Source organism: Panthera tigris, chromosome B2, assembly GCF_018350195.1.
Source record: "Panthera tigris isolate Pti1 chromosome B2, P.tigris_Pti1_mat1.1, whole genome shotgun sequence".
NCBI classification, from domain to species: domain Eukaryota; kingdom Metazoa; phylum Chordata; class Mammalia; order Carnivora; family Felidae; genus Panthera; species Panthera tigris.
Window position 1 is genome coordinate 76432101 of NC_056664.1, and position 19241 is coordinate 76451341.

The window sequence follows — 19241 nt, forward strand, 5'->3', positions numbered from 1 at the left end:
ATATCTGATGAGATTAATATCTAAAATAAATAAAGAATTCAGAGGCACCCTGGGTAGCTCAGTCGGTTGAGCGGCCGACTTTGGCTCAGGTCATGATCTCACCGTTCGTGGTTTCAAGCCCCACATCGGGCTCTGTGCTGACAGCTCAGAGCCTGGAGCCTGCTTCGGATTCTGTGTCACCCTCTCTCTCTGCACCTCCCCCACTCATACTCTCTTTCTCTCTCAAAAAATAAACACTAAAAAAAAAAAAAAAAAAAAAAATTCATACAACTCAATAGCAAAACAACAAATAACCCAATTAAAAAAGTGCAGAGGACCTGTTGCATGTCAAAACTCTGTAGAAATGATATAGCCAGTAAAGTGATACTAGCTCAGTGCTTCAAGATGACTGTCCGTGTTTATAACCTTGATAAAGTGTAGACTTTATATAACAAATGCCTGAGAGCTCTCCCTCCTAACTTTGTTACCCAAATGTGGCCTTAGATGGTTTTCAACTGTTACGTATTTTCTCTCTGATGTGGAAGTTGAAAGGTCTTTTCTGGCACCAACAGGCAAAACCACTAAATATGGAAAACCTGACTCTTTATCAGCAATGTTGTCAGAAAAAGATCATAAAGGGGGGAAATATGAAAGTGAATAAAGAAAACACCACTTCAAATGAAGCTGGGAGGTCAGAAAGGGGATCTCTCACAGCCTACCACTCATTAATTGCAGACCCCAACATGAAGAGAAATACCTCGCACTGCCAACAGGAAGAAGCCTACCTTACTACTCCAACAAGGGGGAGAAAGTTTCCATGTACAGCAAGCCCAGCCAGTGAGGATATACCACAACTCTATCAATGCAATCCCTACCAAAATAACCCCAACATTCTTCACAGAGCTAGAACAAACAATTCTAAAATTTGTATGGAACCAGAAAAGACCCCAAACAGCCAGAGTAGTGTTAAAAAAGAAAATCACAGCTGGAGGCATCACAATTCAACACTTCAAGTTGTATTACAAAGCTGTAATCATCAAGACAGTATGGTACTGGCACAAAAACAGACAGATCAATGGAACAGAATAGAGAACCCAGAAATGGACCCACAAATGTATGGTCAACTCATTTTTGACAAAGCAGGAAAGATTATCCAATGGGAAAAAGACAGTCTCTTCAACAAATGGTGTTGGGAAAACTGGACAGAAACATGCAGAAGAATGAACCCGGACAACTTTCTTACACCATACACAAAAATAAACTCAAAATAGATGAAAGACCTAAATGTAAGACAGGAAACCATCAAAATCCTAGAGGAGAAAACAGGCAATAACCTCTTTGACTTCAGCTGTAGCAACTTCTTACTAGACATGTCTCCAGAGGGAAGGAAAACAAAAACAAAAAATGAAGTATTGGGACCGCATCAAGATAAAAAGCTTCTGCACAGCGAAGGAAACAATCAACAAACTAAAAGGCAGCCTACAGAATGGGAGAAGACATTTGCAAATAACATATCAGATAAAAGGTTAGTATCCAAAATCTGTAAGGAACTTACCAAACTCAACACCCAAAAAACAAATAATCCTGTGAAGAAATGGACAGAAGACATGAACACACATTTCCAAAGAAGACATCCAGATGGCCAACTGACACATGAAAAAATGCTCAACATCACTCATCATCAGGGAAATACAAATCAAAAACACAATAAGATACCACCTCATATCTGTCAGAATGGCTAAAATTAACAACTCAGGCAACAACAGATGTTGGCCAAGATGCAGAAAAAGAGGAACCCTTTTGCACTGCTGCTGGGAATGCAAACTGGTGCAAATTGGGAGAGGTGCAGCCACTCTGGAAATGCAAACTGGGAGAGGTGCAGTTTGCACTCCCAGTTTGCATTCCCAATGCAAACTGGGAGAGGTGCAGCCACTCTGGAAAACAATATGGAGGTTGCTCAAAAAATTTACAACCACTTTAAAAACCATTCAAAAATGAAAAACCATTAAAAATACAAAAATTCTGATTCAAAGGGGCACATACACCCCAAAGTTTATGGCAACACTATCAACAATAGCCAAATTATGGAAAGAGCCCAAATGTCCACTGACTGATGAATGGATAAAGAAGATGTGGTACATACATACAATGGAATATTATGCAGTGATCAAAAAGAATAAAATCTTGCTATTTGCAACGTGGGTGGAACTAGAGTGTGTTATGCTAAGTGAATTAAGTCAAAGAAAGAGAAGTATCCTATGACTTCACTCAAATGTGGAATTTAAGAAACAAAACAGATGAACATAAGGGAAGAAAAGGAAAAAGAAGTTAAAAAGAGAGACGGGGGCAATCCATAAGAGACTCAAATACAGAGTTATGGTCATTAAGTAGGGCACCTGTTGGGATGAGCAGTGGGTGTTATATTTAAGTGATGAATCACTAAATTCTACTACTGAAATCATTATTACACTATATGCTAACTACCTTGGATTTAAACAAAACTTAAAAATTAAAAATAGTAAAACATTTGTATATTTTTTCAAAAGAAAAAAAAAAAACAAACAACATATGCCACCACTCAAGTTCTTCCAATGGACTTTTACTCAAAGAAGCCCCTGCCATCTTTCTCCTTTTCTCTACATTCCTCTCGTTTGATTTTCAGACTTGTCTTTGGTTTCCCATAGCAATTGCAATTGTTCTGCTATTCCTGAATAAACCCATTTTGCTGGTAAAAAAAAAAAAATTAATTAATTAGTTAATAAATAATAATGCAAGAGAACCTAAACAGACATTTCTCCAAAGAAGTTATAAGAAATACCAACAGGTACATGAAATGATTCTCAATATCACTACTCATCAGGGAAATGCAAATTAAAATCACAATGAGATATCCCCTCACACCTGTTAGAATGGCCATCACCACAAAAAGGAACTACTTGGGACCACATCAAAATAAAAAGCTTCCGCACAGCGAACGAAACAATTAGCAAAACTAAAAGGCAACTGACAGAATGGGAGAAGATATTTGCAAATGACATATGAGATAAAGGGTTGGTATCTGAAATCTCTAAGGAACTTATCAAACTCAACACCCCCCAAAAAAATAATCCAGTGAAGAAATGGGCAAAAGACATGAATAGAGACTTCTCCAAGGAAGACATCCAGATGGCCAACCGACACGTGAAAAAATGCTCAACATCACTCATCATCAGGGAAATACAAATCAAAACCACAATGAGATACTACCTCACACCTATCAGAACGGCTAACATTAACAATTCAGGCAACAACAGATGTTGGCGAGGATGCAGAGAAAGAGTTTGCATTGCTGGTGGGAATGCAAGGTGGTGCAGCCACTCTGGAAAACAGTGTGGAGGTTCCTCAAAAAATTAAAAATAGAACTACCCTATAACCCAGCAATTGCACTACTAGGTATTTATCCAAGGGATACAGCTATGCTGTTTCAAAGGGACACCTGCACCCCAATGTTTATAGCAGCACTATCAACAATAGCCAAAGTATGGAAAGAGCCCAAATGTCCGTTGATGGATGAATGGATAAAGAAGATGTGGTGTACATATGTACAACGGAGTATTACGTGGCAATCAAAAAGAATGAAATCTTGCCATGTGCAACTATGTGGATGGAACTAGAAAGTATTATGGTAAGTGAAATTAGTCAGAGAAAGACAAATATCATATGGCTTCACTCATATGAGGACTTTAAGATACAAAACAGATGAACATAGTAAAGGGAAGCAAAATAATATAAAAACAGAGAAGGGGACAAAACATAAGAGACTGTTAAATGTGGAGAACAAACAGAAGGTTACTGGAGGGGTTGGGGCGGGGGATGGGCTAAATGGGTAAAGGGCATTAAGGAATCTACTCCTGAAATCATTGTTGCACTATATGTTAACTAATTTGGAGGTAAATTAAAAAAAATAAAATTTTAAAAAAAAGAAAGAATGGCCATCATCAAAAAAACAAGAGATAACAAATGTTAGTGAAGATGTGGAGAAAAGGGAACAAGGGTTTGGTGTACTGTTGGTGGGAATGTAAATGGATACAGCCACTATGAAAAACAGTTTGGAGGATTTTCAAAAAATTAATACAACTATTTTATAATTCAGCAACTCCACCTCTGAGAATATACCCAAAGGAAACAAAAACACTAACTTAAAAAGATATCTGCACTTGCATGTTCACGGTAAAATTTTTACAACAGTCAAGATATGGAAACAACCTAAGTGTGCATCAATGGATGAACAGACAAAGAAGCTGTGGTATATATACACAAAAAGAATATTATTCAACCATAAGAAATGAAGAAATCCTACCATTTGGGATAATATGGATGGACCTTAAAGGTATTATGCTAAGCAAAGTAAGTCAAACAGAGAAAGAAAAATAGGGTATGATCTCACTTATATGTAAAATCATAAGGAAAAAAACCTCATACCATAAGACATCAGACTTGTGGTTACAAGAGGTGGAGCATAGGGGACAGGAAACTGGAGGGAGCTGGTCAAAAGGTACAAACTTTCAGGAATAAGATAAATAAGTACTAGGGATGTAATGTACACCATGATGACGATAGCTAACAATTAAACTACAATTAACTAAAACTACAACGACCTACTAGTATACATTCACTAAAATGACTAAATCCACAGACAGTATCAGACAGAACAGTCAAATGTTTTTGGCAGGAGTGAAAATTAGTATAACTACTTTGTAAAGCTATCTGGCAGTATCTACTTAAGTCAAACAAACCCATACACTATAACTAAGCATTTCCATTCATGGGCATATACCCAAAATAAATAAGTCTACCAAAATAAATATATATGAGAATATTCATAGCATTAATAATAGCCAAAAACTATAAACAAGTCAAACGCCCTTCAACAGAAGAATGGATAAACAAAGCGTGTCATATTCCCAGTGGAATACTGCACAATAACAAAAGAGACTGAAGTACTGATATACACAACAGTATGGATAAATCTCAAACACAGAGTGAGAGAAAGAAACCAGATACAAGAGGACCACATAATTACATTCATATGAAATTCAAAAACAAGCAAAACTGATCCATGGTGACTGAGGTTACTCACAAAGGTGTCTGATGGCATGCTAGAATAAATGAGATAAAAATAACTGCTAACATTTAATAAGAGTATGTTCTATATGCTGAGCACCAATTTAAACACTTTCCATGTATTAACCACTTAGTCATCAAAATAATCATATAATGTAGGTACTAGTATTATCCCTATTTTACAGATAAGGGGACTGTGACAGGTAAAAGTTAGATCACTTATCCAAAGTCACATAACTGATTAATGGAGGAGTCAGAATCAAATTCTTACAGTCACGCTTAGGTTCAAAACTTTCACACACAACCATAAATTGCCTCAATAATTAATGAAAACTCTTAATACAATACCTGGGCCAAACAAAACACTTACAAAGTGTTAGTTAGCTATTACTACTATTACCATTATTAGTAGCATTAACTTAAAATATTCCTTAGTATAACACTCAAATACTCAATACTATGATTGCTAATTATATCTATGCTCCTACTTTTCCCTAACACTACCATAAAGGTGATATCATAAATAATTTGAAATATGTAAAGTATGTTACTCTATTCCTCCCACAAATCACTTACAACAGCCAAAAGTTATATCTATTTATCTCTCCACAGATAACATTCATAGCCTTAATTGCTATCAAAAGAAAAATTTATATACTAAACAATACTTTGAATACTTTCAAGGCTATAAGAGAAAAAGTTAATTTTGAAAAAGAGTATTATTCTAAGTTTTACCACATAGAGGTAAAGCTCCAAATCTACATACTAACCACTATAGATTTTAAACTTAAAATTTCTTTTTAAGTTATTTCTATAAACTGGTGAAATACCTGTGTAAAAATCACTTTTTGAAGGTATGCATTAAGTATATCTTCTCATTTCTTCTAATTCAATCATTATGCCCCTGGTATTTTTTATATTTTACATACACACACACATTTTTTTTTTTAATTTCTGAATAGATGTGCCTAGTATTCCCCACTCCTAGAAGGGACCACATTTCCTTATGTAACAGTCTTCCAGAGATAGCCAAAGCATACATAAACACACGTTTATATGTACATATGAATGTACACACATATATTTTTTCAGTTTTTTAAGTTTAATTATTTATTCTGAGAGAGACAGGGAGGAGCACAGAGAGAGAATCCCAAGCAGGCTCTGCACCATTAGCACTGTGCCCAACGTGGGGCTCGAACTCATGGACAATGAGATCAGGACCCGAGCAGAAACCAAGAGCCAGATGTTCAACCGACTGAGCCACCCAGGTGCTCCGTGAATGTGCACACGTACTTTAATGAAAATCACACAATACGTTGAAAAGCACACTATATACACTGTCTTGCACCTTCCAAAGGCTTTTTCCTGTTAAAAGGGTACCTAACCATTCTTTCATTTTATTTACTTATTTAAGTAAACTGTACCCCAATGTAGGGCGTGAACTCAAGACTCTGAGATCAAGAGTCCATGCTCTATGGACTGAGCCAGCCAGGCACCACAGGGTACCTAACCATTCTTTTAGTAAAGACAGTTCTACGATGTTTAAGATCACTTTTGCTGGTTTCAACACTAACAAAGGAAAGTACCAAAAACAGTCTGAAAAAAAATTCTTTGTTTGAATAATACAAATAAAGATACAGGGTACAGATCAAATGGTATTCTATGACTTAACAACATAGAACACTAGACACTACAATTAAGTAGACAACCTCAGAAATCTAGTTCAACCTGATCCTACATGTCCTACTTTGGACACCTAAACTGACCCATCTACCGAAGGAGACAGGTTAAAAATTCCTGGACAAAAGTTAAGCACAAAAAGTTAACCTTTCATATTAAAGCTGTTAATCTAGAATACCTTCCAGATGACAGAAAGCGAAGTACTTAATAATTAATTTCCACTCTGCTAAGGATTCTTAACAGAATTCCTTTAGGTATTCCTGAAATCAAACATCTTACTATCACAATCAAATCACATTAGATCTCAAATGATATTTTCCAGTAAAATATCAATCGTTATTTAAACCTAGTATTATATAAACCCAGAGTCCACTAACAAGAAAGCAAAATGGCTAGGGAAAAAAAATCTGATCCAACCGTCACACGAAATGGTTGCCTTAGAGCAAAATTAAATAACCAAATTCCTGGTGAACGCTTTCCCATTCCTCTCTTTAGGGATCAACTACCTCGGTAAAGAGTAAGGATGCTTTCATGTTCAAAACATCAGAAAAAACATCATGTAGATACTGTTGCTGACAAGTGTCTCAGACTTCTCTCCGCCAAGAGCAAATCCGGAAATAATTTGAAGTTCTCCTCCACTACCTACTTCATCATTTCTAGAAATAGCTAACTGAAGGAAATCAGTTTTATTTCAGGGGCAGAACTTTCCGATTTCAAAGTGCCAACTGAATTTACCAATTTTAAACTTTCAGTCTTCCCTTTTCGAATATTCTAGAGATGTCAAGACAGAGACTATTTTACTTTCTGACTTCGATTCAACAAATCTTTACAATTACCCGTTTTAACCAACCACACTTTGAGGAAAGCTTCAGCTACAAGGCTGTGTGTGTGGCGCGCGCGTGCTTCGGTTGCGTGACTATGTGTATGTGTGCACACATACATGCTTATGCAAGCTGTGTGCGCACGCGCGCGCCTCAGCTGTAAGACTACATATGTGTGTGCTTTGGCCGCAAGTCTGTGTGTGCGCGCGCACTGGCTGCAAGGATGCGTGCACGACTGTGCGCGCTGCGGCTGTAAGACTGCGTGCACGTGTGCGCGTGTGTGCGCGCAGCGGCTGTAAAATCGTGTGCGTGTGTGTGCGAGTGTGCGCAGAGCGGCTCTACAACTGTGTGAGTGCGAGTGTACGCGCACGCGCGCGGTGAGAGCGAGGGGGGTCGGCCTAAAACTGTGGCTGCTACAACACCTAGAACCCTCTCGTCAGCTGACTGGACCGCCCTGCAAGGTCTCTAATTGAGACGTACATATACATTTCACTCCTCTGAAAAACAACGATGATGGAGGACCAGGTTACAAGAAACAGGTGAAAACTAGGTAAGAATCGGGGCCAGGTGTCTCAGAAGACCCGGCCTCAGGAAGGGGGGCACTGGAACGCACCCCACCCACGCTCGCACTTCCGGGCCCGGACGCTCCGCCCGGCGCCCCGAGGCCCCTCTTCCCAAGGCCTCGGAGCCGGCCGTAAGTCCCGCAGCTGCGCAGCCCGGGCGGTCTCCACACAGTGAAGCAACCCGGGCCTGCGCCTGCGGCCTCGCAGAACAGCCGCCCGCCAGCTCCCCGCTGCAGCGTTACCTGTTGAGAAGTAGGGAGGCGACGCTGAGGCAGAGCAACAGGAAGCAGAACAGCGGGTACTGGCGGCAGATCTCGCGTCCTACGTCGAGCCGGAGCCGCTGCTTCAGCTTCTCCCCCATCGTCCGCACCCAGGGCACCATCTCCGTTTGCGTGGCTGAAGCTGTGCTACAGGTTGAGGCCGAGGTTGAGGCGACCCCCATCAACCTCCCGCGTCTCCGCCCCCGCCGACCTGGCGGCTACCCACACAGCCGCCGACCGGCGGACCGACCGCCGGCTGCAATCGCCCAAAGCCCCGCCCAAGGCCCCGCCGCGCCTGCGCGGCCTCCTCCCCCCCACCCCCTTCCCCGCCACAGCCGGCCAAGGGGACTGCCGCACGACGTGCCCGAGATCGTCACCCCTTGGAGGCCCAGCGCGTCCCGCAGCTCCTCCCTCCAGGGCAGGGTCGCGCGCCGGCCTCCCAAGGAGGGCCCGATTTCACTGGCTACTGGCCTGTTTTGGAAATCGGGGGGTAAAGTTGCAGCACCCAGTAACCTTCGCCTGTATCGCGGAGGAGAGAGAGAAGGTTGTGCCGGAGCACGGGGTAAATTACAGCCCCGAGCAGCCGCCGGACCCTGCCTGCGGGACATCCTGAGCTCGCGGGGTCCTCTGGGGACTGTAGTTTTTGTGACGCGAGCGGGCGGGGGGATGGAGTGCGTGGTCCCGGCCCTAGCCTCTCGGTGGGGACCCGTCGAGCTTTACGTGACGCCCAACAGAGAGAATGGAGTCCTTATTTGGCTGGGGCTGGGTAGGGGAGGACGCGTGAGTAAACCCTGGAATTCGGGAGTCAAACCCACCGGGCCGTCACCCCTTTGAGTGTGCATTCTGCGCGCTCACAGGCAAGGTAGAGCTCAGGTCACCATGGCCTTGCCGGTCTAATCAAAATCCAAGTGTTTGGACAAGGCAGGTTGGCAGGTTAGGTTAAATCCCTCTGGTCTCGTGGAGCTTTCGATTTAGTTAAGTCATCACATTTCTAAATTTAATATATGATTTTCCGCCAGTCGGAGAGATGCAAGAAGACATCATCGTAACAAGTAAAATTTATTTAGACGGCGCGCTAAGCACTTTCATTTAACTTTCAAACATTTACGTCATGATGTAGATACTCCAGTTTTTCCCATTTTGCAGCTAGATTACGGAGGCTAGCAAAACCGGGATTTGGAGCAGTTCTAACCCCAGAGCCGGCGCTCTACTGCTGCCTGTCATTTTTTTCTTCCTTAGGATCTTATCGTCCAAAGTGCGGAAACAGATACGTTCAGAAAGTATATATTGTTTAAATGGGGTATGTGCGGTTTCATGAATATTTTTCCATTTTACTCCAAATACAAGGACCACCTTTAATGATGCATTATTTTCCTTCAGAATGTATCGTCCCTAAACTATTCTATTAATGCTAGTTTTATTGACATAATGATTACCATTTTCTATCCTAAATTTATACACATTTCTAATAAATTTTTAAGGATTAATATCAATACAATTGCGCAAGGGTAAGAACATGATACATACTGTCAAGTTTCTTCCTAGAATGGTTTACCAATCCACAGTAGTATATAAAAGCATCCATATTTCACTGGTCCTCGTCACTAGGGATGGTTTAAACTAACATCACAATATACTCATACTGTACCATTTCTGATTAAATTATTAAAACGCCATGTAACATCACTGGAAAACTAATTGCTTTTTTTTAATGTTTTGAAGTACAGAAGAAAACATTTAGTATATTAATTTCACTTCTGCAGCCTTTTAATGGTCTTTGAATGATCTAGAACCCCTTGTTTATATGAACATCCTAGGACTACACTGAAATATAAATAAAAGGTATATGTTGAATTAATCTACATGTATCTAGGGCCTACGGTGTAGTTGAGTAAAGTACTTTAATACTTGTGCAAGTTACTTTATTAAACTTTTCTGGGAAGTTATATTGCCAATCTTATTCTTTATAAAGACTTGTTCTGAATTTACTGTTCAACTTTGTACTAAGAGCCAAAACATTTAAAAAGCAAAATGTTTTGTTTTGGTTTTTTAATTTTTTTTTTTTTTTTTTTTTTTTTTTTTTTTTTTTTTAGCGTTTATTTATTTTTGAGACACAGAGGGACAGAGCATGAACGGGGGAGGGTCAGAGAGGAAGACACAGAATCCGAAGCAGGCTCCAGGCTCTGAACTGTCAGCACAGAGCCTGACGCGGGGCTCCAGCTCATGGACCACGAGATCATGACCTGAGCTGAAGTCGGACGCTTAACCGACTGAGCCACCCAGGCGCCCCTAAAAAGCAAAATGTTTGATTTTCAAGTTAGCCTTAACAACATCCAACTTAAAGGTGGCTTTTCCCCCATATGACGTTATTAGAGGAAATTTTGAAATAACCTAGACAATTTAAATCTTCATATTATGTTCAGGAAAAGTAAAAACTAAAAATAAATTTCTGCTATAAGGAAAATCCACAGCTGGGGGCGCCTGGGTGGCTCATCCCTTTAAGTGTCTGACTCTTGATTTCGCCTCAGGTCATGATCTCACGGTTGTAGGATCCAGCCCTGCATCGGACTCTGGGCTGCCAGCTCGGAGCCTGCTTGGGATTTTCTCTCTCTCTCAGAAATAAATAAATGAGGGGCCCCTGGGTGGCTCAGTCGGTTAAGTGTCTGACTTAGGCTCAGGTCGTGATCTCATAGTTCATGAGTTTGAGCCCCGTGTCGGGCTCTGTGTGGACACCTCAGAGCCTGGAGCTTACTTCAGATTCTGTGTCTCCCTCTTTTTCTGCCGTTCCCCCCCCTCTCAAAAATAAACAAACGTTAAATAAATAACTTCAGAAATAAAATCCACGCCTAAAGCAAGAAAAAGAAATTTGGGTGTCTGGGTGACTCGGTTGAGCATCCCACTCTTGATTTTGGCCTAGGTCATCAGCTCACAGTTCGTGAGATGGAGCCCTGAGTCGGGCTCTGCACCGACAGTGCAGAGTGGGCTTGGGATTCTCTCCTCCCCTCTTCAGCTCTTGCACATGTGCACTCTCTCTCTCTGAAAATAAACTTAAAAAAAAAAAAATTATGGTTGATACAGACTTCATAAAATAAAATACTCTTATTTCATTAAATGTTTTTTCTTTAACCTTGTGGTCTGTTATCAACACACACAGAGCTTTAAACTTTTTTCCCAAACTTTTATTAGAAGTTTTGAACTTAAAGCAGGAATATGGAATATCCACAATCAATCCTAATTCTGAAACCAGCTCCACCTTCTACTAGCAGTATTTTATTGAGCAAGGTTAAGTTGATCTACCTCAACCTGTGCATCCACAACTCTAAAAGAGAGATCTCTTAAGAAGTTTAAAGAGATTTAAATTGGGTGTAAAGTACCTACTAAGTGTCTTTATACAATGATTAATACAAAAATTTTCTTAAATTATTCTATCAATTTCTGAGTGTGACAAAAGCAGCCAATACATTTATTTGGATAATAACCTAAAATCACAATGACCTAATAGGAAACAGGGTCCAGAGAGGTTCTTTGCCTGCTCTTCTAGACCTGCACTGTTCAATATAGTAGCCACTGGCCATTATCTGACTACTGAGCATTTAGAATGTGGCTAGTGCCACACTGAATAGACATGTGCTAGAAGTGTAAAGTAGACATCAGACTGCACATGAAAACAAGAATGTAAACTGAATTTTTAAAACAAATGTTAAATATTCTCAAAATAATGAGCTAAAATATTAATCTCATGTTTCTTATTTCTATAATGTGGCCACATTATTTGTAATTTTACTAAACTTCTAATGTAATTTTAAAATTACATTATGTGGCTTTCATTATATTTCTACTGGTCAGTGCTGCTCCAGACTAACATTAGCTATGGAGAGCCAGTACAATTAAATGTGTAAATTTTTTGATAAATGCCACAATTACTATGTATGCCAGGGTACATTTTCAAACTTAAGTAGAAAAAAATAATTGATTATGCTTTCATCTAAAGGGCTCAAATATCAAGCTACAATAATATCTCCCATTATTTTAATGAATATTTATTGAATTAGCAAATAAATATAAGGCACTGTACTAGATGTGGTGGCAGATACAATGATTTAGGTGCATTTTTCTGACCTCCAAAGGCTTACAATCTAGTGGAGACATATCACACATGAAAATGTAGAATACATGGCATGTTTATATATAAAGGCTGTAATAGTTTTTAAAAAATGACAAGTGATGGGAAAGAAAAATTTTCAACTAGTGGGGATCTGGGAAAACAATGATTTGAGCAAAGACTAGGATTTATCTCTTTGCTTTCACTTAATATTTAGAAGTCAGGCAGCAGTAGGCAATGTTAAGTATTTAAAAGGCATCTAATTAAACCTGATTCTCCCAACTCCACCAGCACTATACAAATTGTTTATGTTGGTACAGGAGATTTAAAGATGTTGAAATACCTGAATCCCAGTTGTTTGTGGCCTACTTCACTCTGACAACCCAGAATATACACCAAATTTTAACTGTTGAGGGCCATGATCTGCATGGCGTAAGCGGATCAGGAAGAAGATAGATGAATATATAGACATTACCCCTAGGAGCCATTCCAGTCTACCCCACTCACAGATGCCTACTATAATATGGAACGTATTCTCCTGTAACAGGATTGGCATTTCTAAACCCCAGTTTCAGCCCACTATGTCTCAAAGCATCAAGTTTCATATTTTAACTTTGTGGCATTCGTGATGTTATCTTTAATGTTACATTTCATAATACCCTCTTCTCCCCACAACTTATCCCTGTGCATCAACCTCTGGATATAACATCTGTTAAAGGAACTACAGAACTGCCTTCTTCACTTCAGGAAATGTTCCTTGCCTTCCTTTTCAAAAAAGGAACTACAATGGAGACTATGTAATTCAAGGAAGAACATTAAGGGATTTTAATGGGTGGGAATTTGAGATGTTCAAAATGCAGCTATTACTTTCCTATTTAACACCCCTTTTTTGAGTGACCATGAAGTAAAACCTCCAATGGGAAGATATGAAGGACTACAACTTTATACAACCAGTGGCTCAAATAGATCCTCTCTGGATACAAAAGCTGTTTTGACCATGAAATTCTGGGAAGTCTCATGACCTTAGCACCAAACAATTTAAGCATTTACTGTTTGTCATCTTATTTCTAAACACAATGGAATAACCATTCTCTCTAACCTTTCATGGAAATGGGTCATAATTAGAGAAAATGTCAATCATTTCATAACTGATTAGAAACTAAAAATATACTGGACATCTGGATGGCTCAGTCGGTTAGTAAGTGTCCAACTTTGGCTCAGGTCATGATTTCATGGGTTCGAGCCCAGAGCCTTGAGCCTGCTTCAGATTGTGTCTCCCTCTCTCTCTGCCCCACCTCTGCTCATACTCTGTCTCTCAACTGTTAAAAAAAAAGTTTTTAAAGAAACTGAAAATATACTCACCTGCCTGTTGGTAAATATTAAAGACTGGAAAAGGCACTTAAATTCTAACACCATCACTATCTTGTATAAGACAGCCAATGTTTCTCTTGTCTATCTTTTAAAGTTACCTCTTAAATAAGCAAAACATTATGCCTTATGTCATATTAACTACACAGACAATGGCTTCCTTTCATAAAAAGAAAAATGCTACCTATATCCAGGTGTTTAAATATAGCTTTTAACTGACTTCAGTAACTTCTGAAAGTATTTTTGGAAAGGCTTTGCCATCCTTCCCCTTACCTCTAGGTAGGCTATTCACTAAAACAGAAAAACAAATTTTCATATGGTACTTATAAACCACTATGCAAGTATGCTTGGTTCAGAATGGTGAAAATCACTAATATTGGTACTTCAGTTCTAATTCTAAGGTTGCTACCAAAGAAAATCAATTTTTATCTTTACTAAAAAGGAAGCTATTTTAGTAACCTGATTGTAGTTCTAAGAACATAGAGTTCACGGTGGATGGCTGGCTCAGACTGTAAAGCACGCAACTTTTTTTTTTTTTTTTTTTTTTTTTTAGAGAGAGAGCACAAGCTGCAGGGAGACGGGCAGAGGGAGAGAGAGAACCCCAAGCAGGCTCCACACCCCATGGAGCCCAACATGGGGCTTGATCCCATGATCCTGGGATCATGATCCAAGCCAAAATCAAAGGTCAGACACTCAACTGACTGAGGAACCCAGGCGCTCTGAGCATATAACTCTTGATCTTGGGGTCATGAGTTCAAACCCCACCCTGGACATAGTTTACTTAAAATAAATGCTCTTTTAAAAATAGAAAGCTTGACTAATAAGGTAATCTTGGAAATTTTTATTGGAAAATTTTCCCTATATATTGAAAGGCAGTTACCATTTAAATTTAGGTTTCCTTAAATTTATAGGTTTAACATGAACACAAGACTTTAAAACAATCTGAATTTCAAGCACTGCTTATACTCTTCAATTGTGTTAAGTTTGAGATATATCCTTACCTATTCAACGTAACTAAGAACTCTGTACCAGATGTCCTATTTACAGTTCTATTTACTTCTATTTTCAGTTAAAATAATAATAAAACAGATTAGCTCACTTTATTTCTTGGGGCTAAGATGAAATCTCCAAGAAATATCCCTATCTAAAATCCTTTTAATGTCCTAGGTTTTCACACATTGATAGCACATCATATATTATTCTTAAATTGGCTTAATCCTATTTATTTAATCAGCCCTGCCAAATTTCATAGCTTTGCTTTCTTCTAGTGTAAACCATCATATGAAATTGTTACTGATCATGGTGGAGGATGGGAAATTGCAATTAACACATATACTGTTAACAGTGAATTTGAAGAGTAGCAGCAATACTGAATAGAAAATAATCCTGAAGATTCTTCCTGTAATTACAGAGTACAGAAATATCAGATTTTCAAATGTGGTCAGATGTTTTAAAACCATGGTTTTGCTCCTTAAGTTACCTTTAAGCAGAGGTTGATAAATTTTGGTTTTTGACTTCTATAGCTAAGTTACAAACCCATAACACAAGGAAGAAAAATTAGCTAGTAGACTTATTTACACCCCAGAAAAACCACAGGCAGGACTTTTATCTTGGTGTTCTCTTGTTTATGTTCCTCAGGGGTACTTTGTTGATAGTTTTAAAGTACCTAGAGCAAGAAGACTTTACTCTTTTGGCCTAAGTGGATTTTTGAGGGGTTGGCTGGAGGTGGAACACAACGAAAAGGTGAAGTGAAGGGCACCTAGCTGGGTCAGTCGCTGGAATGTGCAAATCTTGATCTCAGGGTTGTGGTTTGAGCCCCCACATAGGGTGTAGAGTACTTGGATCAAATGTAGCTGGATGTGAAAAGAGAAATTAACAGGACACATTAACTGACAGAGCAGAGCACTCGGTGTTGTTGCACATAACACAGAGAATCCAGCCTGGACAGTAAAACAGGAATCCACATAAGATGTGATATGAAGCCATGAATGTAGATGAGATCAAGAAGACAAGTACAGATGAAAAAAGGGAAATAAGGACAGATAAGAACGAGGTGGTCAGAGATTAGAGAACCAGCAAAGTGCCAAAAAAAGACTTTTCAAAGATTCAATGTAACAAATGACTTAGAGGGTAAAGTTTTAAGTGTATTTTGAGAGAGTAGGCATGTGAGTGGGGAAGGGGGGGGGGGAGGGGGAGACAGAGAGAGAGAGAGAGAGAGAGAGAGAGAGAGAGAGAGAGAGAGAGAGAGAGAGAGGCAGAGTCCTAAGCAGGCTCCGTGCCGACATGTTAGCGCAGAACTCGACATGGGGCTCAATCTCACAACTGTGAGATCATGACCTGAGCTGAAACCAAAAGCCAGAGGCTTAACCTACTGAGCCACCCAGGCACCCCAAGGTTAAAGCTTTTTTAAAAAATGTTATTTTCCTATCAGGCTACTGGTGTCCTGTGAACAGCTCTTTAAAAGAGAGGAGAGAGGAAAATCAACCTAAAGGAGTATCATCCCAAAACTGCCAAGCTACCTAGGAAAATGTGGAATAAAATGCCTTTATCCTAATAATGTAAAACACATGGTTTCAACCTAAAGAGAGTTTACTGGGGCAGGGAGCTGTGGGAGGGGATTTGCTGGTGCTTAGAATCCTTATGCTATTTTGGATTGATTATATGCTAACCCTGTAATTTTGAGAAAACATTTGAGCTATTAGTAATAAATCATATTTCAGAGATTGGATTAGCACTTAGACTACCTTTTATTTCCTAATCAGGTTCATTTATATTAGTATTATACCAATTGAATTTTGCCTAGAACTATGTAACTAAGGGACTTGAGATAAACGAACACTAATTCTAAAGATTAAAAAAGTTACTACCACAGGGGCACCTGGGTGGCTCAGTCAGTTAAGCATCCAGCTCTTGAATTCAGCTCAGGTCAGGATGTCGATGTATATGGGATCGAGCCCACATTGGGCTCTAGGCTGACAGCACAGAGCCTGCTTGGTATTCTCTCTCCTGCTCTCTGCCCCTCCCCCACTCACACATGAACCCTCTCAAAAAAAAAAAAAAAAAAAAAAGAAAAGAAAAAAGTTACTACCACAAAGGGAGAACCATATTGCTCAAATATTAGTTGACATCTACGTTACTCAGACTGATTTCCACCTAGTGCAATATTAACACTAATTTAGAGAGTCGAGGTAACTTCAATAATGCTCTGTGAACTATATGGGCTTGATACAATTTTCTTCTTCCGAATATACAGGTTCCAATGTTTCCTTAACTGCAAGAGAAATAAGCATCCTACTTACTCCCCTCAAAGAATAATAACTAAGTTATCACAGATGTTCCAGAAAATGTTCATACATGTAAGCTATTACACATTGATTACAGTATGAATTGTCTTTTAATGTAACACTTTATATTTTGTGAAACTAAGTCTTCACAAAAGTATGTCTTCACAAAACTATGAATGCAAAGAAACAGAAAATCCTCTAGGCAGAATGTTACCAGAAACATAAGCTTTACCTTATAGAATGTTGAGAGACAGAAAAATACCAAAATATAATCTTTTCACCCAGGACCAAAGAGATTATATTGTGTTTGCACATAGTTCCCTCATTAAATGCCTCAATGATTAGGAAAAAATATTTTTATTATTGTTTTCACCTAGAACTATTAGGAAACTAAAAAGTATTTAAATCATTGAAATTGTGACTGTATTAATGCACACAAATTTGGTTGAGCAATCTATACGCACACACACATCAGGCTTAGTAGAATGGGGAAGCCATAGGAGATTAGCATGCCTTATGTCCATTAATGAATGGGTCTAGGTATATTAGTTAATAAGATTTATTTTCTTCTTCAGTTTCCTGGGGTATGTGCATGTGTTTCCAGATACTACTATTGCCATTAAAAATTAGCTAAGATTTCTGGTACCAAAAATTTCAAGTCAGTTTCTCCCTTGGTATATAATATAAAACTTAATGTTTTAATACCTGGAAGCAGTCCTTAAGAACAGCTAAAATGATCTAAGATGTTCAAATTGCCTTTATGTGGAAAAATTTTAAAGGACTTAGACTGGAATCAGCAAAGAGTATATGACGAAAGTCATTATTTCCACAACCAGATTAACATGGATTCTCATCAAATCTGGGTATGGTAGGTTTGAGAAATCTCTACCAAAATAAAGAATGTAGTCACATTACCAGGTAAAATAGCATACATGAAGGTAGCTGTGTTAAATACAAATGGAAAAACAAAATGCTGCACAATGGGTTTTGTTTTAAATGTTCAGAAATTAAATACTAAAACAAAACCTATTTTACGATTCCCAAAGGTTTTTCAAAATACTCTGTGTTGTCCAGTCAAAAATGTCACTAAATTTTCATGTTTAGTCACAAAATGTCTTCTATGTACCCTTTTAACATGCTAGGTGATGTTCTCTTTTCCAGTAAGATTTATTCAAACTTCCCCTGGACAGTTTATTTTAAACAAGCCATCAAAATGAACGTGGTAATACAGATTAAGATGGTTTCTTCTAATAAATTCAAAATAATGTACACATATTGTTGTATTTTACTACCCAGATCCATTTAAAAGTAGCACTTTTTATACTAAGTTGCACATTTTAGGTACAAACGATGTAGAACTGAGGCTCATATTAATTTTTTGCTTACAAGGATACAAGAAACAGGAGCCATTTTTCTTGAGAGGAGTGGGAAGGAAAAGGCAAGACCTCTGTGTAGCAAGTAAAAGAAGATATTTAAGCAGTTGAAGGTTATAAAGCTGCTTTGAGGGTCTAACCACCTCCTCACAGCAAATAATCTGCCTGGAAGGAGTCAAAACTCCTGCAATCAGGCACTCTTCTTTCAGGCATGAGGGGGTACCTTGCCTGCCTGCCTGCCTGCTCCCAAGGAAGCTAAAAATAAAGCATATGTTTTTCTCATATGCACAGCACATAGTTATGTCGGTGAACAGGCATAGTACACCAGTCTACTTTTATCAAATCCTTCTTTCATAAAGAACCGCCAAACATTTGAGAAAAACTAGAAAAAGTAAATAACTAAAGTGAGCTAATATTTCAATGCATCCTGTAACTGGTCACTTTTTAAAAAACCTTTAAAATTCAAGAATGAGAAAGATAGTCTATATATAAAATAAAAACAGACTGCTCTGTTGGTCAAACTTAAAGTCAGTGTATGCTCTGGAAGAGGGAAAAATAAAAGGTAGTATTTCTTATAAAGTATAAAAAGCTACAGTGACAAATGAAAAAAATAGCTTAAATATAAGAGAAATCAATGCAGTACAATTCTTCCAAACCAAGCTCCAAAAAAGCAGAAAAACTGAAAAAACTGAAAAACAAAATTCTCAG

The 19241-nt window shown here is 38.7% G+C and overlaps 1 protein-coding gene across 8 annotated transcripts in view; it reads right to left on the bottom strand.

Moving 5' to 3' along the window:
• Positions 1–8650, bottom strand: part of SNX14 (sorting nexin 14) — a 77298-nt gene extending 68648 nt beyond the window's left edge. For all 8 annotated transcript variants that reach the window (XM_042986766.1, XM_042986763.1, XM_042986765.1 and 5 more), the window contains exon 1: positions 8389–8650. In XM_042986766.1, coding sequence (XP_042842700.1) covers positions 8389–8588 — 200 coding nt within the window. In that variant the 5' untranslated portion in view covers positions 8589–8650. The remainder of the gene's footprint in view (positions 1–8388) is intronic.
• Between the last annotated feature and the right edge of the window lie 10591 nt (positions 8651–19241).